Source organism: Alligator sinensis, unplaced genomic scaffold, assembly GCF_000455745.1.
Source record: "Alligator sinensis unplaced genomic scaffold, ASM45574v1 scaffold170_2, whole genome shotgun sequence".
In the NCBI taxonomy this organism is placed as follows: Eukaryota; Metazoa; Chordata; order Crocodylia; family Alligatoridae; genus Alligator; species Alligator sinensis.
Window position 1 is genome coordinate 1,055,993 of NW_005842290.1, and position 26,313 is coordinate 1,082,305.

Sequence of the window (26,313 nt, forward strand, 5' to 3'; positions counted from 1 at the left end):
ACTCTCTGAGATGGCTTTGTGGAACAGGCCTTTTGCCAATCGAGACAGAACCTGAAACAGATGAGGGTGGGAGGGGGACAAGGAAAAAGGCTCAAACACTGCATGATGAGTTTACAGTAAAGATGGGAGTGACTGGGTGCAGCCTTTCCTAAAATTTAGAGTAGATGTTGTGCTTTTGCAGGTCAATTCAGTCTGTTTTCTAGCTGCCCGACTGAATGCAATGCAGGGCTGTTACTCATTTTAAAACTCCATTTTAAACTAAAAATAGAATTTGGTATTAGGGGGAGTTTTCCAACCTATGGTAGTGTCCATGACTGCCCTTGAAGGGAAGGAAGGCCTTGTGACTAAAGCTGTGTCAGGAGGTCTACACCTGGCTCATCTCTCTAGCCTGTGTCAGACCGTGAGCAGGTCACTCAAACTCATTCTGATTAGGGATATGTCTCTACTGCTCACTTACTGTGCCAGCAGCACCTTGCAGAAACATGCTGTCACCTTAATGCAGTGCCGTAGGCAGTTTAATTGACTGTTAAATCAGAGGAGCTAAGTTGCGTGGGCACATTGTTTTCATGTGGTTGTACATGTGTGTCCCAGCTTGGTTCTACCTGGCATGCTATTCAAGCTGCATAGACACATCCTCAGCTGCCCCAAATGTAAACTGAAAATAATACTCCAGTACTTTAATAAGACAGTGTGAGCATAGCCTAGGTAAAGTCTCCCGAGCAGTCTGGCTGGGAAATAGCACAGAAACTCAAAACCTACAAGAGCAGAAACGCTGATTCCTCCTGCAGACTCTCCAAATATCGTGACAGACCCTGGATCTCCTCCAAAATGTTCAATGTTCTCTTGAATCCATTGTAGAGCTGCTACTTGATCCAAAAAACCCCAGTTGCCACGTGCATGTTCATCACCCGTACTGAAAGCAAGAAGAACTCATTACATCAATTCTGCTATTGGTATATACGGGGTTCTAACAGTGCACAACAACAACAAAATAATCACGTACATTGTTAAAAATAAATTTGTTTCTAATTCATACCTCTGTGGAATGGGCAAAGTCAATCCTGGGTAAATCCACTGACCCACATTAACAACAAACACAAGTCAAGTCAGTCCCAAGGCCACTGAAGCTCTTCAGATGTCCCTGCTATCAGATCTACGTCATCAGCACAGCACAGCACAGCACAGTTTGTTGATCTTCTGCCATCCAACTGATACAGTTCCTGTGAAATTCTCTAAGGCATCTAATATGATTTCTTCAAGGAAGAGGTTGAAAAGGCATAGTGAGAGCAGGCAACCTTGGCGCACTCCTACTGACGTCGCAAGCTATTTGACGATGTTATTGTCTATCAGTACTCTACTATTTGCACTGCTGTAAAGTTCTTCTATTAGTGTTAGCAAGAACCTGCTGATGTTATGTGTCTTCATCCTGAGCCAAAGTGCTTTGTGCCACACCCTGTCAAAAGCTTTCTTGAAGTCTCTGAAGTTATGGTGAAGTGTTTTGTGATGATCACGCTACTTTTCATACAGTACTTGGATGTTGAAGATTTACTCTGTGGTACGTCTCCCTTCTGAGAACCCATCTTGCTCTTCCATCAGCATGGTCTCTACTTGAAGCTTGAGCCTGCTCAATATTATTCTTAGAAGTACTTTGCTTGGATGACTGATCAAACCGACAGTACAGTAGTTTGTGCATCGGTGGAGATTCCCCTTTTTAGGAAAGGGAATGATGACTGACTGTCCACTGGGTTGGCCAAGTTTTTTCCCTCCATATCATGTTACAAATTTTTGAAGCATGCTTGTTATGTTGTCACCTGTTTTCAAGAGTTTTGCAGGTATGTTATCTACCCCAGGTGCTTTCCCATTTTTCAGGCTTTTTCTACTTCTCTTGAGCTGTCTGGGTCTTCCTCTTCAGTGCTTTCCAGGTCCTCCTTCTTCTAGTTGGTCAAGAAGATTGGGCCCCATTTGGATGTTGTAGTTGTAGAGTTCCTTTGTGTACTTTGCCCATCTCTTGTGTATTGAATTGTTTTCAGTAAGCAATTTTCCATTCTCGTCTTCTTTGTTCTTGCCTGGTGCATTTTAGTTATCTTCTTCAGGGTCTGAAATGCTTTCTCGCTGCTGTTGTTCTCAAAACCATTTTAAATTTCTTCACACCTGTTTAGAATCCAGTCTTCTTTCACCTTTCTTATTTTATTTCTTACATTCCTGTTTACTTCTCTGTAATTGAGACTGCCAAATTCTGAATCAAAACATTTAGCTTTCAGGGCTTGTCATGCATCACACAGGAACGTTTCAAAAAGCTTGCCCCATTTGCAGTCTGGCTGTTGGCTGTGGGCTTCCATGCAGTCATGGTGATGAACACAGAGATGGTAATGCCCAGAAATACTGAGTTTAGAAGGTCTTAGCACTCTTATTAAAGGGATTCTCTGAAGAGACAGGAAGCAGCAAGGCCACATATTCAGTGGACAGTATGGATGTTGAAGATCAGCAAATTAAAGGCAATCAGGAAGCTGTCCAAAGCATCTCCAAAGATATAAGCTGTTTCAGCAGAGAGGAATTGCTAAATTTGCTATAGATTTAAAGTGTTTAGAGTAATTCAAATAGCTCCCAAAATTTGTAAAATAACCCAGCTGGGTAAAGCACACTGCTGAGCATAAATATCCCATGAACAACTACGAGTACAGGTAGAGATACTTGAGAGAATGAACATACAAGGAAAACATGATCTTGTGTATCACACCAGTTATGAGGGTTTGGACTGAAAGTAAGGTCACTGAAGAAGCAAGCAAGTACAACAGAATTTGTTTTTGTTAAATATTTAGAGAAAATGGCAGATCACTGCTCATATTATTGATTTCTTTATGCAAATCACTAAAATATTTCAGCAATTATTTTAATGCACGTATATACTAAAAGTGGATATGATGATTTAACTTGGTAAGGAAACTTACCTGAAGAATCCAGTAATACCTAGCCTATACTGAATGGTTACTACCACCACATCCTCATAGGCAGATAATGCTGACCCATCACACATCCAAGCTCCACCGATCAATAAAGATCCTCCATGAATCCACATCATAACCTGAAAAAACAAAACCATAAAAGGTTTTCCATGAAAAGGTGCATTTGAAAGCTGTTTGTTAGCCAGTGCTGGAGAATAAAATCCATCCAGCAGGCAAAACAAGAGCAGAGACAGGGCAAATCTTCTTGGCAAAAAGCACCCCTTCTTCAGGTATATGAATACTTTCATAAATGTGGGCTACCTTGAGCTAATTTGTATGATTTAAACCAACAAAATACAGAGAGATTAATGACATGAATAGAGGCATAATACACTGGAAGGAGGGACTTGTGACTTCTTGTCCTGGCCCTCATACAAATTCTCTTTATGTGTCTTGAGCAACCCATTCTTCTGCTTGATCATGATCATTGAAGTAGAGCTAAAAATGAATAGGTAACTGATCCTCATATAACCCATCTATCTTTATTTCAATGAGCTGTAGAAGTGCAAAGGGTTATTACCTGAGTGGATATGGGAAGACTTTTTAAGGGCATTACCCATGAACCTGTATTAACTTAGGTACTGCTTGCAATTATGCATTTCCAAAAGCAAAACATATTTTCCCTGATCCTAATTTCTAGTTCAAGGAAAAAATAAAAGGAAGGACATGTAAAACTGTTGGAGTAGATGTAGGCATCTTTCTTTACCTCTACAGACCTATACTTTCAGACCACTTTGCTACCCCATTACACGAAATGACCTTGAGGACCTTTATGCTATTCTACTTTTCAGTGGCTTTAATGTTGGTTTCAGTGAGTGCTTCTAGCCCTACAGATTGAGGTGCTATATATCTTGACTTGGTTGCTGCATAGTACTATCCAATTAAGTCTCCAGACAAGTTGTAAGGATTCTTCAAGAGCACGGAAACAAACCTGCAGCAGTTCTGCTTACCGGTAACTTGGCCTTGTTATTGGAAGGGGCAGGGCTGTAAATATTCAGATACAAGCAGTCTTCAGAAATTGTAAAGTTAAAATGTTCCATTTTAAAAAATTCTTCAAATTTTTCCAGCCACAACTGGTCTTGCAAGCATCTGAAAGGTCAGAACAAGATTTAGAGGTTTTTCCAATGGAGAATTTCATACATTTCATAACAGAACAGATCAATTCACATATTATTTTAAGATATTTGAAAAAAAAAAAAAATTTGGATTTTTAAAAATTTATTTACAGGTTTAGTTAGAACTATAGGGCTGAAAGATACCTCAAGAGATCCTTCAGTTTAACCCCTTGCTCTAAATTTGAGACTCCAGAGAGATTTGAACTTGGTTCTGCTTTACAAGACCAAAACTAACCTCTGAGTAAAGAGGAACTTCCAGAGAGTAGTCTTGATTCATGGGAAAACAAACACTGTCGCTTCAGCATTGATTTCATTATCTAAATTATTTTTCCTGGGAAAACAGAACAATCTACTGCCCTCACAGGGACTTTTCTTTCATCACAGTGTACAGTCTTGGGGAAATGGATGTTTTGTGCTAGTTCACATTAGTTAGCTTCCTAAGTGCTAACAGAAGCTCAGGTCTACACAGTGATTTTTTTTCTATTAAGGAATTTCACACTAAGACCTAATGCAGCAAAGGCGTGTATGCTTAACTTCACTACCTTGAATCATCTTGATTCTCCATCCTACTGTGCACTGGTGAGGCCTCACCTGGAGTACTGAGCCTAGTTTTGGACCCCACACATCAAAAAAGGTATAGACAGGTTGGGAGGAGTCCAGCAGGAAGTAACAAAAGCGTTAGATGCCCTGGAAGCATGACTTAGAAGGAAAGACTAAAAGAAGTAGGAATATTTAGTCTGGAGATGAGACGACAGAGGGGATTTGACAACAGGCTTCAAATACCTGAAGGGTGACTGTAGAGGATAGAAATGGACTTTTCTTTGTGCCAGTACAAGAGGAGCAATGGCCTCAAACTGCAGCAGAGGAAATATGGGTTGTAACAGGGAGCCAAACATGCAGAAAGAAGGGCAGAATGGCACCTTAGACTAGTGATCCTCAACCACAGCGCCAGGACATCCTGGGGGTGCTGGGAGGGGACAGGTGTAGGCTCAGGCTCCTCCCTGCCTGGTGCTGCCCTGCCCCACTCCTCTGCAGGGAGGCAGGCAGTGAAATAGTTCATTACAGCGGTTCTTAACTCTTTTCGATTCAAGGCACCCGTTGACTCAAGGCACCCCTCTATCATTTCCAAAAACTAACTAAATCAGAAAGGCAACAACTTACTTGAGAAACCATAATTAAGTTTCATAGCACAGCTTATTGCATAGCATATGCAGTTTCATAGCATCTGACAAAGCAAGCGACTGCTTATGAAAACTTGTCTCTCTCTGAGTTAGTCTATAATAGTTCTTTTCCTCAGCATGACACCTCACTCCAGACCCACAGACCCATGGCCTTGCCAGTACCCCTCACCCCAAACCTGCAGCCCCCAAACCCTTCCCAGGTGCCCCAGGGCCCGGGCCCTCAGCCCCCTGTTCCCTTCCCCGCCCAGCAGTGCTGAGTCCTGGGTGCTGCCCACAGGAGGCTGCTGCAACTGGAGCAGTGTGGAGCCTGGCTCCCACCCGCCATCCCTCCCCCCTGCAGGTGGCACAGCCAGACCAGAGTCGCTTGGGAGGGGGAAGACGCGGGCTGCCTGCTGCAGGCTTGGGACTCCCCGCCCTGCTTTCTTCCACTGGGGACCTCCGTGGCACAACAGGCAGGACCTGGCGCAGAAGGCTGGGAAGGCTCAGTGCTGCCACTGCCACCAGGAGCCCCACACCGGCTGCACCACCATAGCGAAGTGCCCCCTGCCCACTCAGCAGCAGTGGTGGTGTGGCGTTGTGTCCCCCACTGCTACTAGGTGAGCAGGGGGTGCCTTGCCATGGCGGCATGGCTGGCATGGGGGTCCTGGAAGCAGCGGCACTGAGCTTCCCTGCCCTGTTCTGCTGTGGAGACCTCAGGGGAGGGCAACAAGGTGGGGAGCACCAAGCCTAAAGTGGGCAGCCAGCATCCCCCCCTTGCCTGAACACAAATCTGGGGGGCACGTACTCCCCCATTTCTCCCTCCCCAGTCATGCATGCAGCAGTGAAGAGCCAGCCCCCCGCCCAGACAAGCCACCTGTGGCTCCACTCTGCTCCCGCAGCCTGCATTCTCACCCCGGCCCCCATGCACCAGCTCAGCCAGTCAGCACTCCCAGCCCCAGCCATGTCCCACTCCCTCCTTTACCATGGAGGCCTCAATCTGCCCTCCCCCCGCATAGATCTACCTGGAGGGAACAGTGGGAGCTGCTTTTTATGCTGCCTGGATGCCACATGCATGTATGCACGTGCACATGCACATAACACCCCCTGCCTGATCGCCCCCCCTCCCGCTCCCACCAACTGCAAACAGCCCCTTGCAGGCGGGAACTCTGCCTGACTGTAAGGGGAACCCACCATTTTCTGCTTTTTTCTGCTTTAAAGGAGAAAATCCATGTTTTTCTGCATTATTCTGCAATGAATGGACAACCCAGATCCCTGTATGACTGGTCAACACTGTTGAGTGACTTTGCAACCTCCTTTTTATCATTGTGACCCCAAATGGGGTCGTGACTCCAAGGCTGGGGTCGCTGGTCTATAAGGTGCCAGTCTACTCTGGCTTCTGCCTGACTTCAGACTAACACAGCTAAATAATTCTCTCTTTCTGCTTATATGTGTACAAGTTTGCAAGATCGGGGTTAAAAGATCATGTCTATTGAAATAAAGAGAGGTTCAGGGTTTCACTGACATCCTTACTCATCCCAACATGCTCAACCCCCACATTAATTAGCTATCTCAGATGAACTAGTTGTCTCCCTGCTCTGGGTATCGTGTAAAGGCATTGTGTTTCCACCTCCTGTATGTTCCTCAGTTAGTTTCCCTAGGATTATCAAACCTTTTAAGACAAGCAGGTCATGGAGTTTAGTATAAGAGCTAGAAGAATCCATGATTGCTGCACCCGTGTTAATCAAACAATTGCAGTATTTCTACCTTCAGGACCATTTCCAAACCAAAGGAACTGAAAGCTCTAGACGAGCTCCTTTTTCCAGAACAGGGTGGGGTGGGGGAGTAAGAAAATCCAGTTGATTAATTCAGTTAATTTTTTTTAAAGTGCAAAGACATCACACAGCTAGAATACAGGGTTCTTACATTGGTGGAAAAGAAGTCGCATCTCGCACACCATGCCATGGTTCCACTGGCTGGGGTGGGGAAAATCTCAGAGAACCCACAGGCGGTTTTGCAAAAGGTATCCCCAGAAACACCTGCGTACGTCTGTCAGTTCCCTTGACAGCAACCTCTTTTCCTCGGAGTCTCCCATATTTGGTAACTACTTCTGGCCTCTCAACTTCTTGTCCTGCGTAATATAAGTTATAGATGAGCAAATTCTAACTGACTGGACAAATTAATGGCCTGATCCAGTTAAAGCAATGGGACCCCCTTGGTTGATGCCAAGCTACATCTGCCATTTTTATTTTTCCTTAAGGATTTCCATTGCTTTGATGACTCAAAGTAAGCGTAGACATCAGAGACATGGATTTCTTCCTCTGCACTGTACTTTCCTCCCAACAGTTTCTCTTTTCCTAGCAATTAGATTTTCCAAGTTATAGGGACTATAAGAGCAACACAGACTTGGATCCTGCGGTCCAATCCAGAGACAGGCCAAAGCTGAAAACCCATGTTCAAACATTTCCCTGGATCTGGAACATTTGAAATCTGGATCCAACAAGAATTTTTGGCTCATACTTATGGCTACAGGCTGGATGTGAGAAAAGCCTGGAGTGCCATTATGATCCTAGCGAGGTTTTATAGTCAGCCCCACCTCAGGGCATGCTGGCACACACCACAAATACCAATGTCCAAGGTAGCCTGATAAGCTCCCCTCTGGCCATGACAGCTGTACTCTGCAGAATGTATGTGAAGCAACAGCATTTCACAGCTCTACCCACACACTCCCCAGGTTGTCAGCAGAGAAGCAGCTTTCCTTTTTCCCCCTCATGGTAAGTCTGCTCTGAAATACAGGAATGACAGCATTTTTGGCACCTCCTTCAGGTTTGCGGTGCTGTAGAAACACAGCAAAACCTACTGTCAGGCTTGGACAAATGGCTGACTAAGTTAAAATTGTTTTTTTTTTTAAAGTGTGCAAGCGAAAGAATGTAAGAAAGAGGCGTGCAAAGCTTTTGTACGCAAGTGAAATTCCACTGGATTAGTAGATTCATTTCTACCCGGATTAATTGGAAGGACAGCGGGTATAGATTTGGTCCAAGATATCTATGTGGGAATAACAGCTAGGTAAAAGCTGAAATATATTTGTCTATTTACCCTCAGAGCTAGTTGCATTTGGAGTCATTTTTATACATAAACATAAAGGCTCCAGGAGATTTCGACAGTGACCAAGATATTTCCAATTTTATATTAGTGAGATTTTTTTTCTCCAAAAATATTTTAATTTTTTTTTATAGTTGTTAAAAGTAATGCTGCATTTCAGAAAACCAGGTGATACAAAAGGTCACAAACTGCATTAAACCCTGCTTCTGTAATAGGGAAGGCAAGGTAGACTTATAAAGTAACAGAATCAGATTTAGCAAGTCTTCATAAGCAACAGATTACATCATCAGGTGCTAATGAAGTAAACCGTTGCTTACAAAAGCTCATGTACCTCTGATTTAGTCTATAAGGAGCAATTCTAGTCTGCCTTCTGCCCAACTTTGGACCAACATGGCTAACTACCTCTCTCTCATGGTGGGAGAGATCAATTTTTGAGAACACCACCCTGTGTAAGGGAGGATCTGCAAACTCTGTCACCAGTCATCTGGGGAAGAAATAAAATAAGATGGGGTTTGGGGGTAAAAAAAGAAATTTGGTCCTGACAAACGGTTGAGTGAGTGACAGATGGACTCCCCCACTCTGTTTGCCCCTAGAGCAAGACTTACCTTCAGCTTGAGTTGTGATCAACCATGCTGCCCAGACCAGAAACCAAAGCAGGGGAACCTTGCCATGAGATGACATTTTCTTCTCTCTGCTTGAATGCTTTGCTGGTTTCCTTGCATTAACTGCTGAAAAAAACCCAACCCAGACAGACATAAAGGTTGTCAGTTAAGGGAGGCCCAGCTAACATTCTCTTTCAAACACACCCTTGGGTAGAAACGCCTTGAAATCTGTGTTTAAAACTGAGTTTGGACTCACATTCTTACTGCAAACAAGATAGTAATTTGATGCCAAGGGTTGGCCGAGTTGAACTTTGACCACCTTTCCCTCCCTCCCTCCCCCTTTGCCCCACATGGAGTGTCACACCCAGTCTCAGGTTTCTCCTGCCAGCAATGGGAGCAGGGTGTGTGGCCGCAGGAAATGTGGTAGCAGCACAAATTATCTGCAGTGAGGAAACAAGAAAAATCTGATCAACTGGGCTGCTGCCCTGGGGATAAATTTCAAGAAACAGAAGAAAAATTGTTTGATATAAAACAGTCACAACGAAAACTTAAGAGAGCATGTGGCATTCTCACTCAGGTTATATGCTTAAAAAAAAAAAATCAATTTACCTTGCCTGGCTTTGGATTTGCTACTGGATGCAGTGCCTTCTCCTGAAATCCCACTGATTTAAATGGAGCCGGCTCACAGGAAAGTTAAACAGAGATAGCAGTTCAAGCTTGGTAGGTGATTACAGTAGGAAATGACAGCATCTTTACCAAGTGACTCAATACTCTGAGGAAAATTTCCCAACACAACATGGGCCAATCAAAAGCAAGGGCTGATTGAAATTGTGCCAGAAGTCGTGGTTGTAACTGTTAAAAATATGTTTGCTTATGCATCTACAAGCATTTAGGGGACCTTTCCGAGGCCGACAGTCTGTGAAGTCCAGCGTGTGGTCTGCCTGAAGTTATTGTCTGTGTGTTGGGGAGAAGGAGGATACCAGGCCACCTCGGGTCTAGAGAAGAATGGCATACTACAGTACTCGCAGCACAGTGGGGCTGAATACAAATGTTTTACAGCCCACCCGTTGGTTTCTTTTTAACACCGCATACCTGTAAGAAGCCAGCGTCCCATCGTACAGCACTGCCTGCTGCTCTTCCCCCCGACGCAGCGTGGGAATGCTGTACTCAGTGCTAGTCTGGCAGGATGTCGAGGTTACATTCCTTCACAAAACACTAGCTAGGGCACAGCTAGGTGGCAGGTGTACCATCATAGTAACTTGTGGGCATCTCGTACAAGCGTGTGTCCACAGTGGGGGCTTGATACCAGCCATGGTGGAAAGCTGGCTCTGCCTCCAAGGCTCTGATTTTCAGGGACAAGCCCATGAAAACTGAGCAGAGATGGTAGGATATCCCAGCACACTTCCTGCAGCAAGGCCTTTTATCCAGAAGACCAAGACACAATGAGGACAGCAGCTGCTGCAGGGCCACAGAAGGCTGGGATCAGTTTCAGCATGTGGCCCTGCAGATTCCTGGCCAGCGACTGAGGGACCTAGTGGGCTGGTGCATGTGACAGGACCATACAGAGCCACAGCTGTGAGGGTGGGAGCTGGAAGCAGCAGTGCTAAGGAGCTGAGATAGGGGCCAAGTGTAGGGTCAGACAGGACTCAGCAGAGAAGTCTGGGCCAGAAATGAGACCAAGGTGGTGACAGATGTCACACGTGCAGCAGAGACTGGCCGGGGCTGGGCTGGTTTGGAATTGGCATTGGTGTATTGGTGACAAAGGTGACAGATACTGATACACTGATTCTTTGTACTGACGGTGGTATTGTAGTCATTCCTCTCTCCTCAAGATAGCAAAAAGGTTTCCACTTTAATCCAAAGGGAGAGTCTGGAGCTCAGTACCAGCAACACATTAGAAATAAGTGCTGAAAAGCTAGGACATGCAGTGCTGGGGCAACCCCAGCCCTTCCTTATAAGAAAGTTGGCAGTAGGTTTTAAACAGAACAAAAGGAAATGAAACAGCATTATCTCACTGTCTAACGATTGAAGGAAGACTGAATTCTAGCACTCTCATTATGTAGGGTATTTAGAAGACTACTTAAAAACACTGGAGCCTTTCACCACTGCTTGCTAGGTCAAACTATAGAAGCAAGAGGCTACAGAGAGAATACATTTTTTTTCAAACTCTCTTTAGAGTGCCCATGTCTGTATGAAGTGTCTGGTCTCATGGATAGGCTGTTGCATCACAATCAAATAAAGCTTTGTTTCAAGATCACATCTTTATTGATGCAGCTTTGTTAAATTGGTGCTCATCTGGTGATTGTGGGGGACTGAGCACAAAGGAGAGCAGGCAACTGGGATTGTTAAATGTCTCTGACAAGTTCAGGAAAGCATCAAAATGAATGACAGAAGGGAATTATTTAATGTAAAATTGCTTGGCATGGTATCTTCTATCTGCAGATGGTAAAGGCAAGAGTTAAAAAGGAAAGAAGCATCTCTCAATACATCAGATCATTTATTTTCTAGGAGAGGTGTTTGTTCTGTCATGACAGTAGCCGGGTAAACACCTAAATGATTAGAAGCAAATGATAATGATTCCATGTTCATGCTGGCTAAGCTATAACTCTCCATGTTCTTTCTTGTTTTCAGCACTTTTCTCCTTGATTTTTTCAGGCACTATCTTTGTCCAGAATTCCACTCGCTTTTTTTTCAGCTGCTTTGCTTTCTTCTGCTCTAGATTTATCTCTAGGTATCCTTCATCCAGGTTATAAGATGGCCATTCTGCCAAACCTTCCCCATTTGGGTTTCTGGAAATAGAGTAAATCCCCTATTTAATCTGCAGAGGCACTTACCCACAGCTGCACACACACTTTCAACCAATGTTTCACAAATCTCACCCATTTCGAGCAAAGTTAGCCCAGTATTTCATTAGAGTTCTGCTGAGGTGCTTTTCTTCCTCTGTAACTTCATCTGAAGGAAATAAAAGGAAAGAATAACTGTACTGTGTAGCAGAAAGTAAAAAATAAATTAAATATTCATTGCATGAAGGAGTAGAACCCAGCTGTCCCAAAGAAGTGTCCCACCCACATGAGGAATTAAGGTGGGTCTCCACTGTCCCTCCAGTTGGAGCCATTCCACTTGAATAACATACTTAAATATCCATTGAGCCAGAGGGGAAGAGCAAGAGTAGCTCTGTAGCTGGTGAGGAGGGCATTCACATGCTAGGAGGGATTTGGGTTCTGGTCCCTGCAGTAGTGACTATTATTTTATACAGAAACAATGTCAGCAATAGTGATTGCTGAGTAGCTGATAGTGGCTAGGCATAGGTGGAAGGAGAAAATATTATTTGGGGAGGGGCTGAGCATATGTGCATTTGCACACATGCACCCCCTCCAGCAGGTAAATCTGTCATGGCGAAGGGGTGTATGGGGCAGATTGAGGCCCCTGCAGGTGAGGGAGGGAGTGGGGCAGAGTCAGGGTGGGGCTGGGGTGAATGGGGCTCCTGGGTCAGGGCAGATCACAGGACACTCAGAGCCTAGGTGGCTCATCCAGGGGCATGTGTGTGTGTGTGTGGGGGGGGGCAGGGAGGGGCTCCCCTAGTGGAGGCCCGTTCTGCGCACAAGGTGGAGGCAGCTGCCGCTGCGGGCTGGGTTCTGCACCCTGTTACCACTGCCTTGGGAGTGGTGCGATGCTGTGTGCTCGCCACCACCAAGTGGGCAGGGGACATGGCACGGTCAGCGTGTGGCAGGCACTTGGCATCATGCAGTTCTCAAGGTGGTGGCAGCGGGGCACAGAGCCCAGCCCACAGCGGCAGCTGCCTTTGTCCCGTGCACAGATCCAGAGTGTACGAAGCAGCGGGAGTGCCCTGGGCTCTGAACATCCCGCAACCTGCCCTGGCCCTGCCCTGCCTCTGCCCCACTCCCTCCATCACCCACGGGGGCCTTGATCTGCACCCCCATGCCTCTTTCCCATGACAGACTTACTTGCTGTGGTGGGCAGTGCTCTACTCGCTGCTGGGCTGCTGCAAGCTGCGGCTGAACATCTGTCTCTAGCCCCCTTCTCCCCACACTGCAGCTGCCTGCACTAGGGCTGCCTTATGGCCCTCTGCACTGCCACTGCTGCCCTATGTTTGTGAGGGCTAAGCCCTGTTAGCTCCAGCCTTCCACTGCCTATGTGGTTAGGACACTTGCTTGCGGGGAGAGTAGAGTTGCCAACTGTCCATAAATTTACAGACAATCAGTTAAAAAAAAAAAAAAAAAAAAAAGAAAAAAAAAAAAAAAAAAAAAAAAAAAAAAAAAAAAAAAAAAAAAAAAAAAAAAAAATCAGGCTAATAACACCTGTCCATAAAATCTGAAAAAAAATTGAGCTGTTCATAAAAACAGGAAGCAGCTGGAGTCAATTGAAGCTCTGTGGTGGGGAAGCAGCTGGACTCAGTCTTGAAGCACAGACAGAGCATAGTAGCATCACCTGGTGTCCAATCAGGAGCACAGCACCCTGAAGGGAGCTCTTCTCAGGGCTATGTAGACCCCTCCCTGAAAGCCATGTGTTGCTGCTAAATCCAATGACTGCCTGTAATGCTGCTGAATTTCAGGTACGTGTCTTTGGGGATCTGTGTTGGGATTGAGGGAGTGGAGTTGGCAGCAGTAAGGCTGTGGGGGCAGCATGGTGCAGTGTGAGAGGGTAGGGGAGCCCTGCACCCTAGTTTTCAACAAATTTACTCTTTGCCAAAAAACTCTCTCTTCCAACTTCCTAAGCTTCCAAAACTTAAACTCTTTACTTGAACTACCCTGATGGAGATGGAAAGGACGGCATATTAATATTAATCAATGACCAGGACAGATTACACTGTTACCCTTTGACCTTGGGATTGGCTTAGTCGCCTTTATTTGAATAAAAATAAGCATGCTAAAACTGATCCACGAGGAGCAAGTAATTCAAAAGCACTTCACTAGCCACTACTTACCACGTAGACGTATGTCACCTGCCAGGTATGGTCCTCCAAAGATAAAAGCAACTTCATCTGCATGGTCAGCTTTCACATATGCGGGTTTAGTATCTCTATATAAACTTGGGCGATGCTGATACTCAAACAAATAGGTTGCAGCACCAGACCCTAACAGAAAATAGTATCAAGAGAAGTCAGTGAAGATGAGTAATGCAGTAACGGCAACAGAGTTCAGATGTTCAAGATGCCCTCCCTTTATGAGTGTATTCCTTTACATGAGACCAGATATATTAGTCTGTCTTGCTTTGTGGGAGAATGAGCTTTAATATACAGTACCTCATTCAGTGGGTGTTCTAGCATAAGAAAAATAACAATCACAGCACATTAGCACATGCTGAAAGATCTTCCAAGCAGCCAAGATCAAAAAGAGAAAAAAGGTTAGTGGTAGCCTTCTCTTTGTATTTTGGTACACACAGTTTATACAGTGCTATCCTCAGGCCTGAGCGTGACTCAGCATACAAGGAGGAGGCCAGTACTTATACACACTGAAAGCACTATCTAACTGTCCTCAGTAAATCCTCACACAGGCCAAGTTTCTGGACAATACGATCCAGCATCATCCAAGATAGGTTTCAACATGTGATTGTTGCCTATCTAGTCAATCAGAAGCTCACCCCTGTGATAATTTAGTGTTTCCAGAGATGGCATGACAACTGCCACATCTCCCAACAAGTCCAGAAACCCATCTCGCAGCTCAGCAGAGTCATCTGTGTCTCCTAGATATTCATTGATTATCACAGGCAGAACTTCAGGTGGGACACTCTGTGAGAAAGAAGAGCAGTGAGAAATGAATGGCAAATAGATTACTGTTTGAAAAGCTGCTGAAAAGGACATTTTTCACTGCAGAGCTACTCATGAGTGAGATTGGACTGAGAAGGAAGGAGAAAGAGGGGAAAAAAAGGTTGGTTTCAGCCAACTAAGAGTGCAGCCCATTCAGATAAAGGTTTGCTTCATGCAGGCAAAGGGGCTGATGGGAATTCTTGTATTTACAAGCTGTCAGAACAAGAAAAAAGCCCCAGCTGCTTAGGCAAGAAACTGGGATGGGAGCAAGCAGGGAGGAAAGCTCCCACATTCAGGGCCAGCCTGTCCTATACTGAGAAACCTGCTGGCTGCAGGGGCTCTGCAGCTAAGAGCCCCACTGCGGATAGGCAGTGGAAGTCGGGGGCTAATGGGGCTCAGCCCCCAAACACAGGGCAGCAGGAGGCATTGCTGTAGGGCAGCCCAGCCGTAGGGTCCTACAGCAGAGGTCGAGGGGCAGGTATGCTAAGCTACCCTGTGCACTCGCTGGCTCAGCTGCAGGCAGGTAAGTTCCTTTTAAATCTGTTTTTATTTCCACGGGCTTGTGGGGAAGGTGCATAGAGACTCCCACAGTGCAGGAGAGAGCGGGGTAGGGGAAGGGTGAATCATTCACCCCTCCCCCTGGCCTGCTCCCTCCTGCACTGTGGGGATTGTCCCACAACACGGCCTGGCCCCCAGTCACCGTGACTGGGGCCTCGGCTCAGCTGGGTCATGGGACAATCTGAGCCCGGTGGCTCCTCCGGAGGCACGGTGCCAGGCAGCTGAAGGCGGGAGGGCACATGGCCCCCGATCTTTGCATGGGCGAGGGTGGGTCATAACTGTGAGCTGGGCTCAGCCTCTGCTTTGTGTCTCCACACATCGCTGCTACCACTTCAAAAGTGGTGGGCGCTGCCATATGCCTCGCTGCCCAACTCGCCCAGCGACGGGATGCATATGTTGGTGCCCGCTGCTTTTGAAGCGGTGGCAGCGAGGTGCGGAGACATGAAGCAGAGGCTGAGCTCAGCTCCTAGCTGAGGCTTACCCTCGCCCATGCAAAGATTGGGGGGGCCACATGCCCTCCCCATGCTTGACTGCCCGGTGCCGCACCTCTGGAGGAGCTGCTGAGCTCTTCCTGGGGATGATGCAGGGCGAGGCAGGGTGGGTACAGGAGTCCCGGTGGTTCCATCCCTTCCAGCCCGGCAGTGCAGCTGAGGCTGGCCCCACTCTGGGCCCCTGCTCTGGCCCGCCTCAGTTGGTGCGCTGCTGGGGCAGGGCTGAAGAGGCATCCAGGGCTGGGAGGCAGCCGAGGCTGATGCAGCCAGTGCCGGTATAGCCGGGGCCGGTGGGGTGGCTGGGACTGGGGCAGCCAGAGCCGGGAGGCAGCCATGGCTGGTGCAGCATTCGGGGCTGGTGTGGCTGGGGCCAGAGTGGCGTGGCGTGGCACCTGGCAATGCTGTTCCCCGCCTTGGCCCTTTCCCCTTCCCTATTAGACTTTCCCCTGGGGGGCCATGGGGCCGTGCACTCTCACCCCCCCCCAATTTTGTTTACTTCCTCCGCCTGTGCCCCTGTGTCCAGTCGCTTGCCACTGCTGGCTTCATGTCCAGCCACTCGCCACCCCTCCACCCCCACTGCTGTCACCACCAGCTTCCTTGGAGCAGGAGGCCTCAAAAATGGGGGGCCGGCCCTGCCCACACTCAAACACATGGGACTTTTTTTTGAGAGAAACAGTTACAGCAAATTGACTGCTGATGTAAGTGGGTTTAAACTCTGCTGGAATCAATGACGTCTAGGCCATGCCAAGCCTCTTTCCTTAGGTAGCTTCATTAAACCACCGAAGAAGTGAGGGATGGGAGAGTGCAGGAAAAGACCAATGGGATACAAGAATCTGTCCCTCTCCCAAAATGTGTCTCATGCTTTGGCTGTTTGTTGCCTGAAAACACCTAAAAGCCCAGAATTTCCATTATGGTTTATATACAAGTTACTGTTTAAGATACTGATTTATTGCAAATATAAAACAGAAAATAATTCCTGTCCTGACAAGCTTCAGCCGATATTATTGCTGGTTATGCCCTCTGAGGTTGTGTGCCTTTGCCTACCCAGTACCCAGTCCCAGGGACTTCACTGCTATTGCTCCTGGAGCATAAGCTTGGGCCCATGCCCAAGACTTCGCAAAAATCATGTGCCAAGGTGGCAGGACTATAAGCCAGAGCAAGAAAATGCAAGACTGAAGAAGAAATGTGCTACAGGTGAAAAGATAAACTGATTCTGGAGCTTAGATTAATCTCGTGGCCTCTTACCAACCATGGCTGGAGAAACTCGATTGTTGAGATGATTGATGCTCTATCGCCCACTTCTTTCAGGCCAGGAATGTTGGATGACTGCACAAAGAGACAGACACAGGTTATTCTACCTACTGGATGTCTGAGCAGATTCAATACCGGATCTTATTATATTCCAGCTATTTTGTTTGCTACTGTTTGTATTTCAGAGAGAGGCTCTGTGCAAACATACAGGAAAACACAGTTGCATCCTGAAGAGCTTATATGCACAGTTCCAGTTTGTTCTGGTAGCTATGGTTTGCACATGGTAAAACAACTTTCCATCACTCATACCCGGTATTGGTGAAGGGTTATTTACCATGAAATCAACATCCTCTGTGAGTGCCGGGCATGAGAAAATGAACTCTGATCCTTATTACAAAGTTAATGATTCCCTCAGCTAGTTAAACTGTGTCTTGGTGGAACAAACCCGAACAGGAGTATGTGACAGTCACCTGTTTATTAAAAGGCAAAACACCTGAGGCCCAGTAATGCAATGAGCTGTACACAGGCAGACCTTCTAAGACAATCTGTCTCCATGTAAGTGCAAGGGCTAGAGATGTCCAGACAAGACTTGGAAGTGTTTCTAGTGCATACTGCTGGTCTTAACCAAGGTCCACCTGACACTAGGAAGGCTCTTTGAAGAGCACTCACTGATCAAAGATTAACAATTCTGAAGGACTTGGAGTGAGGTTTGTCCTTCAGTAACTCCAGACGCTTTCCCAGCTGGCTATTCAAACTAGACTGTTGCATCTAAGAAAGTCCCATCAGCAAAACTCTCACCCGCATCCTCACTTATTAATGCAGAAAAATCAGCTTTTATGATGATCTTACAGCACGTATATTCCAGCCAAATTCATTGTTAGTTACTCCAATCATATATGGGACAGCATTGAACTCTTTTCTAGCCAGAATCTCCTTAGGTGACTTGTGAAGCAATACGCCATCCACAACTAAAGGTACCATTGGGACTTCCTGAAGGGGAAAAAAACATCATTTGTTGGTTATATTTTACTTTCTTCTTTAATGCAGCAAAATATCTAGTCCCTATGCCTACTCTAACTGCCCAACGGGGTTCAAGACGTTAGAGATCTCTGAAATCTGTGCACCAGGTTGGAACATGTTTTTTTGTACAACAGCTTCTGATTGTTGGCTTGAGTCATAATTATTTGTCTATTGTGAAAACAGGCTTCAGGTTTTACAGCTTTTAAATTAATCTCTGAAACAATTAGTGCTGGCTCGAGTTGGTACTGGTGCATGTCCACACCTGGGCTTCACCTGAAGCTATGTTGGCCCTGGTTGGCTGATGCAAAAATAAAAAATACTGCAAGAATCTGTTTGAGTGACTCTGTGCATTTTATTTCTCTGGAATTGGACTTTTAGGTTAAAGTTAAACCATCAAAAAAAAAAAGCTTTAGAAAAATTTCAGACAGGTTCAAACAAGCCCAAGTGCATATTCTACACAGAGACAGAGCAGCTTCTACTGCCATATTGCATTTTGTTACTAGGGAGAGTTTCACCTACCTGTCCCAGACTACTGTTGAAGACCATCTCCTCCTCTGTCTTCTGCCTTAAGCAGTGAACAATGGCAACTGAACTGGTTGTCTCGCAGGCATATAACTTGGCCGTTTTCTGTACGTGATTTACAAAGACAAGGATTGGTGCCGTTTGGAAGGTGGTCATAGCGAGTTTACATATAGCCCCTTCACAGCACACATGCATACTACCCTTAGCAGTGTGTTGCTAGCCCATGCTATAGAAAGAACATCACGATAACAATACCAATCAAACACAACAAGAAAACTCAAAGAAGGAGAATGAAAGGTGTACATGGAGAGAGATTTTAATTCCATGATAAACTTCACTTGACAGTATTGGTGCTAAGACATTGTTATTGGATCATCTCTTGGCCTCTTTGCTCATATTGAAAACATGTACAATGTGAGGATTCTGATCCCATATTCAGTTTCAAGATGTTTTGTTAAATTAATTACTGTGGCAGCATGTGGAGGAGCAGATGCATAACAAGCTAGTACCCCAGCGCTCAGAGAAACTCAAAACCTCCTGAAGGTGTTAGGCTCTCCAGTTAGAGTTAAACCTGGTTTCATTGCAAACTGGAAATGCATGAAAACAATTACCATTACTTTCAAAAGCTCAGCGCACATTTGCTTTGGTTTGGGGTTAGTGTAGATTAACCTCATTGGATGAAATGCAATTTAAATGTTTTCTTTCTTTTTATTTTAACCCAAACATTAAGCATAACTTTTTTTTTGTTTTGCATTCTGAACAATCTAACACACACACAAAAGAACTGACCTGAGCAACAACAGAAGATAAGGTTCCAGAAACAAGGTGTGCAGTCCCACTCTCTGATATGGCCTTATGAAATAAGCCTTTGGCCAAGGGAGACAAAACCTACCAGAAAAGGAAGCAAAGAGAATGCTAGGTGTATGTTAAAGCCATAGTCCTGTCACTCTGTACACAGATAGGTACACTATATTCCACAAGAAAGGTAAACACGTGCTTAATTTTTTCAGGATTAGGGTTTACATTTGCAGACGTTGTGCAATGTACCAATCCCATCTACTTTGTAAATGAGGTTTCAGAATTCCCACACTGAATGGTTGGGGTTTGCTTTTAAAAATTAAGTTTGCGTATTCATTGTAAGCCTACTAGTGCAGAAACAGAGACTGAGCCTGCAGACACGCCAAATATAGTAACAGATCCTGGATTGCCTCCAAAATGCTCAATATTTTTCTGAATCCACTGGAGAGCTGCTATTTGATCCAAATACGCCCAGTTTCCACGAGCATGTTCATCACCGGTACTGAAAGAAAAATCAGCAGATAGGAAATTCTCAGTTAGTACATTAGCCTTTTCTCACCATAACTAGAAAGGGAATATGGATGTCATCAAGATGCAACTATCACCTTGCTTTTATAGTGCTATAAGACATACTAAGACCCCTCATAAAACTGGAACAACACAAACCACCCCAAAAATTGATGTCACCCAAAAAACAGTGATCCCAGGCAAGACACAAGAGTGGAGGGGAATCTCTGAATGTTGTTTTAAAAAGTCTAGTGTGGCTGTGAAAGATGCAGAAAGACCAAAGAAGCAATGAGAGAAGGCTGCAGGGACCCAGCTGACATCCCAGCAGAACTGCTCGTAGGGTCCTGCTAAAAAAGATAAAGGACAGAGCTTTTGAACTGAGTGCTGGTGAGAGGCTGGGAACTGCAGACACATGAGTTGTTCTCTGACGCTTGAATTTGTTCTGTTTAGGGAAAAAGACATTTGATCTAAAAAACAAACAACCCCCCCAAAGATTGCACAAAAGGAACCCCTGGCTCCAGCATCAGTTTAAAATGTACCAGTTACATGGCAGTATCCTTGCAAGTGAGGTGGACAAAATGCTATACCTGGGTAGTGGCAGACTTGAGAATAAAACCCAAAAATCGTGCTGAAGTTTTCCATAGTGCTGCCCATGCCATCAGGACTGAAGCAGTACTGGCTTCCTGCCCTCTGCTGTGAAGATGCTGTTCACCATCCTACAGAGATCCTTGGCCTTTTATATTACCTGAACCCTGCTTTTGGTGGGGGAGGGGCGGGGGGGCATGACTGGAATAGCTATAAAGGGAATGCTCTACATAGCCTCACCCTCCATCCTAATTAGGGGGCTGCCATCAACTGGGGCTGGAAAGACTAGAATTTAAGACCCAACCCCCAATTGGAGTAAACCAGCATAGCCCAATAAAACAATAAATCTTTGAGTTAGATGCATTTAGGGTGATTTATATTAACCAGAGGAGCTGGCCCTGGAAGTTTGGTAGTCTAATCTTCTCACTGTTTCCAGTGTGATAGGAAATATTCTTGAAAGGCTAAAATAGAGTGTCTTACCTAAAGAATCCAAGAAGACCTAATCTGTACTGAATGATCACCATCACCACGTCCTCGTAGGCTGATAGTGCTGACCCGTCAAACCTGGATGCCCCACCAAAGATAAAATTGCCTCCGTGGATCCACACCATCACCTTGGAGAGAACAAGATGAAAAAAGCCTCTGTGTACCACATGAACAATTTCATCTGGGAAAGAAAATACTCTGCAGGTAGCATCATCTTTGGTGATGAACAAGCATTATTATATTTCTGTTTTGTTCATCTGAAAAGTACTAAGGACTATCAAAACTGTAGTCACAGGCTGTCTTTAGTCTAAAAAGCACTGTCCAAGACTCATGCTCTTGCCAATTATTGAAAAGGAAAGACCTGTAGAAATGTTTGAAAGAACCTAGGAGCAGCACCTGAATTCTAATGTTACCCAACAGGAAGTGAGGCCTTCACTTCTTTGCACTCCTCCAAAAATCCTCTTTCACTTTCTTAATGATCAAAATAACATTTTTAGTCCAGGTTAATATTCTGTTTATTGTGATTTTTCAGGAAAAAGTAAATTTAAAATAGTCACTCATCTAGCTAAAAAAAGCCAAATTGGAAATTCTCCACAGGTAAAGGTAAAAAATGCCTAGATAATGCTGGCATTCTAAGCCCCAACTTCAAAACTGATTTGGGCAGACAGGAACCTCAGAATGACATTCATAGGGATGGTCAGGCATCTTAACATAGGTGTGCGAATTGATTCTAAGACGTGCACAAAACAGGCTAAGCATCAAGCCTGGGAAGTGAGTTGCCAAATCCACCTATCTGGACCTGCTGTTGACTGAATACCTTGGCAGATCTGGCCCCAGCCTCAGTGAAAAATAATGGAAATCAAAACTTGTCATAAGAGATGGGATGTTAATTCTAGTGATGCCAGTAAAAATTTCAAAAGCAATTAAGTGACCTAAATGTCCAGGACTAAGTTTAGACTGTCAAGAGTGTCATCAAGTATTGCAGTTGCAATGAATTTATAAAGTTTGTACAGTTGATTGGCTTACAGGTAACTTGGTCTTCTTGTCCGAATCGGCAGGAGTATAAATATTTAGAAACAAACAGTCTTCCGAAGTTCTGAGAGGACCGTGCTTTTCTTTCCACGTTTTCTGAATTCTTCTCAGAAAGGTCAGGTCCTGGGGACAGCTTCACAAGAGAGCAGAAAGGGTGAGCCCAACAGACCACAGCTGGAGCAGCAGCAAAAGCCCACAACATTTTGCACAGCAAGAACAAAGATCTTAACCCCTACTCTGTAACTGCCTCAAATGATTGCTACTCTCTCAGGTGCAAGATGGTTTTAGGACAGTGGTACTCAAACTCTTGGTGCCATGGGCTGAGCAGCCTGGGGCCATTCTACAACCTGATGGGGTCTGTGTCCCAGGATCAGGCCCATGCTGTTCCCCTCAGTCTCACACTGCTGCATTGGGGCCACATGCACCTCCTCTGCCCCATGCTCCCTCCGCTTAGCCCTGTGCTGCAGGATCGGGCCCTGCCCCAAGTCCAGCCAGTCCCCGTGCCTGCCAATCTAGTGTGCTTACTGGCTTGTGTGTCCAAATATTTGGCAGCAGGGAGGCGGCAATTGCTACCACCACTTTCCCACTGCCCAATTTTTGGACCCAGGGGAACCCCTGTGAGCCAGACGGCAGGGCTCCATGGGCCAGATTTGGCCTGCGGGCCAGGGGTTGAGCACCACAGTTTTAGGCTAACACAGTGCTGACCAGAAAGGCTGGTGCAGGTGGCAGTATGAAGGACTGAAGCCCTGCCCCTACAGTCCCTTGCTGTGCTCTATGTACCACAGAAGCTAAAGCTGTTATTAGACCAATGGTAGGCAGCAAATATTACACTCTGGGAACAAACTGTGAGCACAGATGGTTTTAGAGTGAATTTGAATTTATGGAACAGCAGCAGCAGATCAGGGGTAAAGAATGGGAGCAAAAGACAGAGTAACCAGCAGTATCTTATGATACGTATTTCAAATTTGGCTAATCTTACTTAGAGGCTGAGCAGGCTCCAGTGCACCTCATCCAAAAGGAAGGGCATTTGCACTGGCTGCAGTCACAAAACTGCTACTGATTTCACTGACAGATTCTCCCAGTCGTTCTTTCCTGGTCCAGTGCTAAACAGTTGCATATATTTGGCCCATATTGAAACTTTAAATAAATGCATAAAGAACAAAGGCCAAAGAGAAGGCAGCGTGGATGAGAGCTGCACCTGCACCTCCTTGCTTGCAAGGAGAAATCATAGCTAAGCTTGGAAAATGTCCCAGCTCTGGGTCCTCCTGCTTGTGTCTGTATATAGAACTAAGGAGCTGGAGGGTAGAAGTGCTGCTTGATAATTAGGGTGACCATATGGGACAATGTGAAATCCAAGACACTTCCCCACCCCCACCCCCTCCAAGTCAGTGCTGCTGCAGGCAGAGGTAGGGGCAGGATGGTGTGGTGCAGCTCTGATATTACTAGTCAGGCAGCTAAGGGAGTCAATAGCCCATTAATGACCCATTGTTCTTTACCTCGTAGGTATTAACAATCATCTCCTCTTTTTAACCGTCATTCCACAATCAAGCTAACTTATTTTAGGGCAATTTCACAGCTGTGCTGCTCTGCCTCCCTGCCCCTGGGACGCTCTTTCCTGGCCTGCTGGGACCTGCCTCTGAAATCCAGGACTGTTCCGGTTAAATCAGGATGGTGGCCACCCTGTTTGTAATGATGGTCATACATGCCAAGGAATTTCAATAGGCAACAAGATACCCTGGTGCACAAAGGAAAGTATTTTAAGCAGCTTCTCTTACATTATCTAAACAGACTTATGAAAGGCTTATGAAACACTTTAGTATTGTCAGCACAGTGCCAGCCAATCCTGGCCACTCCTCAGGGTCACTCCCTGGGCCAAAGCTTGCTCACAAACAGAGCAATGAGAATGGTATGGCTCTCACAAGGGTGGGTAGGAAGTTGCATCTCTGACACCGGTCCATGGTTCAGGTGGCTCTGGAGGGGCAAACCTCAGGGATCCAACAGGTGGCTTTGCAAAAGGGATGCCAAGGAAAACATTCACGAGTCTGTCCGTTCCCTTCACGCGAGCTTGTGTCCCCTGGAGTCGCCCCTGGGACACAACCACTTCTGGCCGGGCACCTTCCTGTCCTGTGTAACACGCAAGGAAATATAATGAACACACACATGGTGACGACAGATTGGGCAGGAATCAGATTTCTCAAAGTTTCTTTCCTTTCGTTTGGAACCAAAAATCAAAATCTTGAAAATGCTTTAGTCAAGCATGCAGATGTGTAGAAGAGGTTGATCCCAATACCTCATTTCAATAATTTTCACATGCTTTGGTTTGATCTTTTAGGAAATTTGACTTTATTCTTAAAAACAAACAACACCCCGCCCCTGACTACAATTCTGAATGAGAAGTCACTTAGCCTGACCCTTTCCCACAATTTTGGTTTCAACAAATCAGCCGTTTCCAGGGAAAAATATCCTTTGTCCAAGCAGTTCTGCTGAGAGCTGCTAGGCTGCCCCTGAGGGTGCCAGGATTGTCCTCTCAAAGATCAGCACAAAGGGTGCATTTATAGTCATGGCCATGCTCTCCTGTGTGCTCAGGCAAATGCTTCTACGCAGGCAGTTCTATGCTGTGCTCACACATTCAGGGACACTGGGACAAACTTTGGAAAAACTGACCCTGGATTTACAATGCAACCAACACAATAATAAGCAATCTCCCTTCTTACCTGCAGCCACAGAAATGGTGAGCCCTGTAGCACAAATCAGTGCAAAAAGCAATGAAATCTCACAAGCAGGCACCATCCTTATGGTGGGGATTACAGGTTAGCTTGTTTTATGTGCTGGAAGATCAGGTATAAAGGTTCCACCATGAATCAGCCTTGCCCGAGGGGCTGCAATTCAGGTCTCAAACATATTTTGGATTAACCGTCGAGACCATGACTGAACGCGGACTGCTCTGGCATCTTGCAAAGGAAAATAATTATTAACCTGAATCTGGGCACAGGTCAGACAAAATCACCTGGGAACAAAAGTACACAATCATAGTTTCTAACTGCTTTTAATCCCACAGACTGGGTATTACCCAAACTCCCCTCGACTACTACCACCTACTGGCTGAAATCACAGCAGCTGGCTGCTTCCTTAACACTAACCGAAACCAGACAAACGTATGTTATTCAGTCCCACTGAAAAGCAACATTGCACCCAGGGGAGTTTGTTGGGCTCTCCAGGGATCCCATCCCCACAATTCATCCCCTCCCCTGAGATAACAAAGCTAAACAGCAGCATTTTCCAAGTTTTGGCTGTTTGTCCAAGATAAAAAATGCTGGGGCAGGGAGGGGTTTGCGGGGATGACACTAAAGGCAAGGGGCAGATTACAGCCATATTCTGTTTCTGTGCACCAAGCTGGAGAGGGTTTGTGGAGGAGCTGCCATAGCATCCTCAAAAGAACAAGTTGCTTTCTTCCAGTACCTGGGGAGGGGGCAAGCTACCCCAACAGGAGCAGGGAGGGCTAAAGCCCTGGTCACTCCTCAGCTGGTGAGCAGAAATAGGTGCCCACTAGGTGGGGGGGTCGGAGTCCAGCCTCTAGTTGTCTGGTGTGGCAGACCACTTTCCCCTGCACTCTGGGGAGCTCTGTAGAGAAGCACACGTTCTCCCATGGGGGTTAACTAGCACCACCACATCCTTAGGGCTAAGCCTAAGAGTCACAACCTGGTCTCCAGAGGGCCAGATCCATCAAGGCTCAGTTCCCCCTGAGGTGGGCTTTATTCAGTCCACCCCTGCAGGACAGATGTGCCCTCTGTTCTTCTCCAGATGGGCTCATCTTCCTCTTCCCACTCCCTTGAGGAATCTCTTAGCTTCCTCCCAAACAAAAGCCCAGGTGGTCCACAACAATCAACTCCACTTTGCGCTGTTCTTGGCTTCTCTGCCTTGCTACTCTACCTGGGACAGAGTTTCAAAGATTCATATATATGTTTGGGTCAGAAGGGACCTCAGTAGATCATTGAGTCCGACCCCAGGTATTACACATATTAAATCCCTTGCCTTGGCTTTAACCAACCTCCAGCAGGAAACTAATAAGTCTTCTAGGCTTAAAATACATTAAAAGATATTCAGAATAACGTAAATGCCATGGCTGGAGCTGCTGAAGGTGTCTTTCAGAAGAACTATTTCGAGCTGAAACATGCACGCGCTCAGCACTCACCATGGTAAGTAGATTCATGTCAGTACTTAACAGACAGAGACACAGGGAACCACTTTAAACATGCTCTTTAAATGAAATAATCACTTAAAAACAGGTAATTAGCAGAGGCATAAGGAGCAGGGCAAA

At 45.8% G+C, this 26,313-nt stretch overlaps 3 protein-coding genes across 7 annotated transcripts in view; all 3 read right to left on the reverse strand.

The window, feature by feature from the left end:
* The window catches only part of LOC102387948 (fatty acyl-CoA hydrolase precursor, medium chain-like), a 19,781-nt gene extending 10,570 nt beyond the window's left edge, over positions 1 to 9,211 (reverse strand). Inside the window, 6 exon segments of the mRNA XM_014522038.2 lie at positions 3 to 51; positions 760 to 913; positions 2,949 to 3,082; positions 3,953 to 4,091; positions 7,201 to 7,405; positions 8,982 to 9,211. Of these exon segments, the coding sequence (XP_014377524.2) occupies positions 3 to 51; positions 760 to 913; positions 2,949 to 3,082; positions 3,953 to 4,091; positions 7,201 to 7,405; positions 8,982 to 9,132 (832 nt within the window). The 5' untranslated portion in view covers positions 9,133 to 9,211.
* Positions 9,212 to 11,229: 2,018 nt separating this feature from the next.
* LOC102383955 (fatty acyl-CoA hydrolase precursor, medium chain-like) lies at positions 11,230 to 24,847 on the reverse strand. 2 transcript variants are annotated; one of them, XM_006028119.3, is made up of 13 exons: positions 24,710 to 24,847; positions 23,915 to 24,119; positions 21,990 to 22,128; positions 20,958 to 21,091; positions 19,734 to 19,887; positions 19,377 to 19,475; positions 18,585 to 18,692; positions 17,895 to 18,035; positions 17,040 to 17,120; positions 14,580 to 14,727; positions 13,924 to 14,073; positions 11,858 to 11,930; positions 11,230 to 11,767 (listed from the first exon to the last, which is right to left on the reverse strand). In XM_006028119.3, the coding sequence occupies exons 1-13, from the start codon at positions 24,783 to 24,785 to the stop codon at positions 11,578 to 11,580; spliced, it is 1,698 nt and encodes a 565-aa protein (XP_006028181.1). In that variant the 5' UTR covers positions 24,786 to 24,847; the 3' UTR covers positions 11,230 to 11,577. The 2 variants fall into 2 exon arrangements, with proteins under 2 accessions (XP_006028181.1, XP_025065258.1); XM_025209473.1 differs by lacking the exon at positions 17,895 to 18,035.
* Positions 24,814 to 26,313, reverse strand: part of LOC102384208 (cocaine esterase) — a 36,306-nt gene continuing 34,806 nt past the window's right edge. For 3 of the 4 annotated variants that reach the window (XR_003095113.1, XR_003095116.1, XR_003095115.1), the window contains one exon: positions 24,867 to 25,002. The gene's annotated coding sequence lies outside the window, so the exon portion shown is untranslated. Of the gene's footprint in view, positions 25,003 to 26,313 lie in introns of all 4 variants that reach the window. The other variant, XR_003095114.1, reaches the window with a different exon arrangement.

What these genes read in the sequence shown, in the direction of transcription:
- LOC102383955 (XM_006028119.3), bottom strand. Translation starts at nt 24,785, where the DNA reads ATGGTGCCTGCTTGTGAGATTTCATTGCTTTTTGCACTGATTTGTGCT. An exon ending in CACCATTTCTGTGGCTGCAG is followed by an intron (nt 24,120 to 24,709) that starts GTAAGAAGGGAG and finishes CGTGTTACACAG; the next exon opens with GACAGGAAGGTGCCCGGCCA. An exon ending in CAGTCTCTGTTTCTGCACTA is followed by an intron (nt 19,476 to 19,733) that starts GTAGGCTTACAA and finishes CTTTTCTGGTAG; the next exon opens with GTTTTGTCTCCCTTGGCCAA.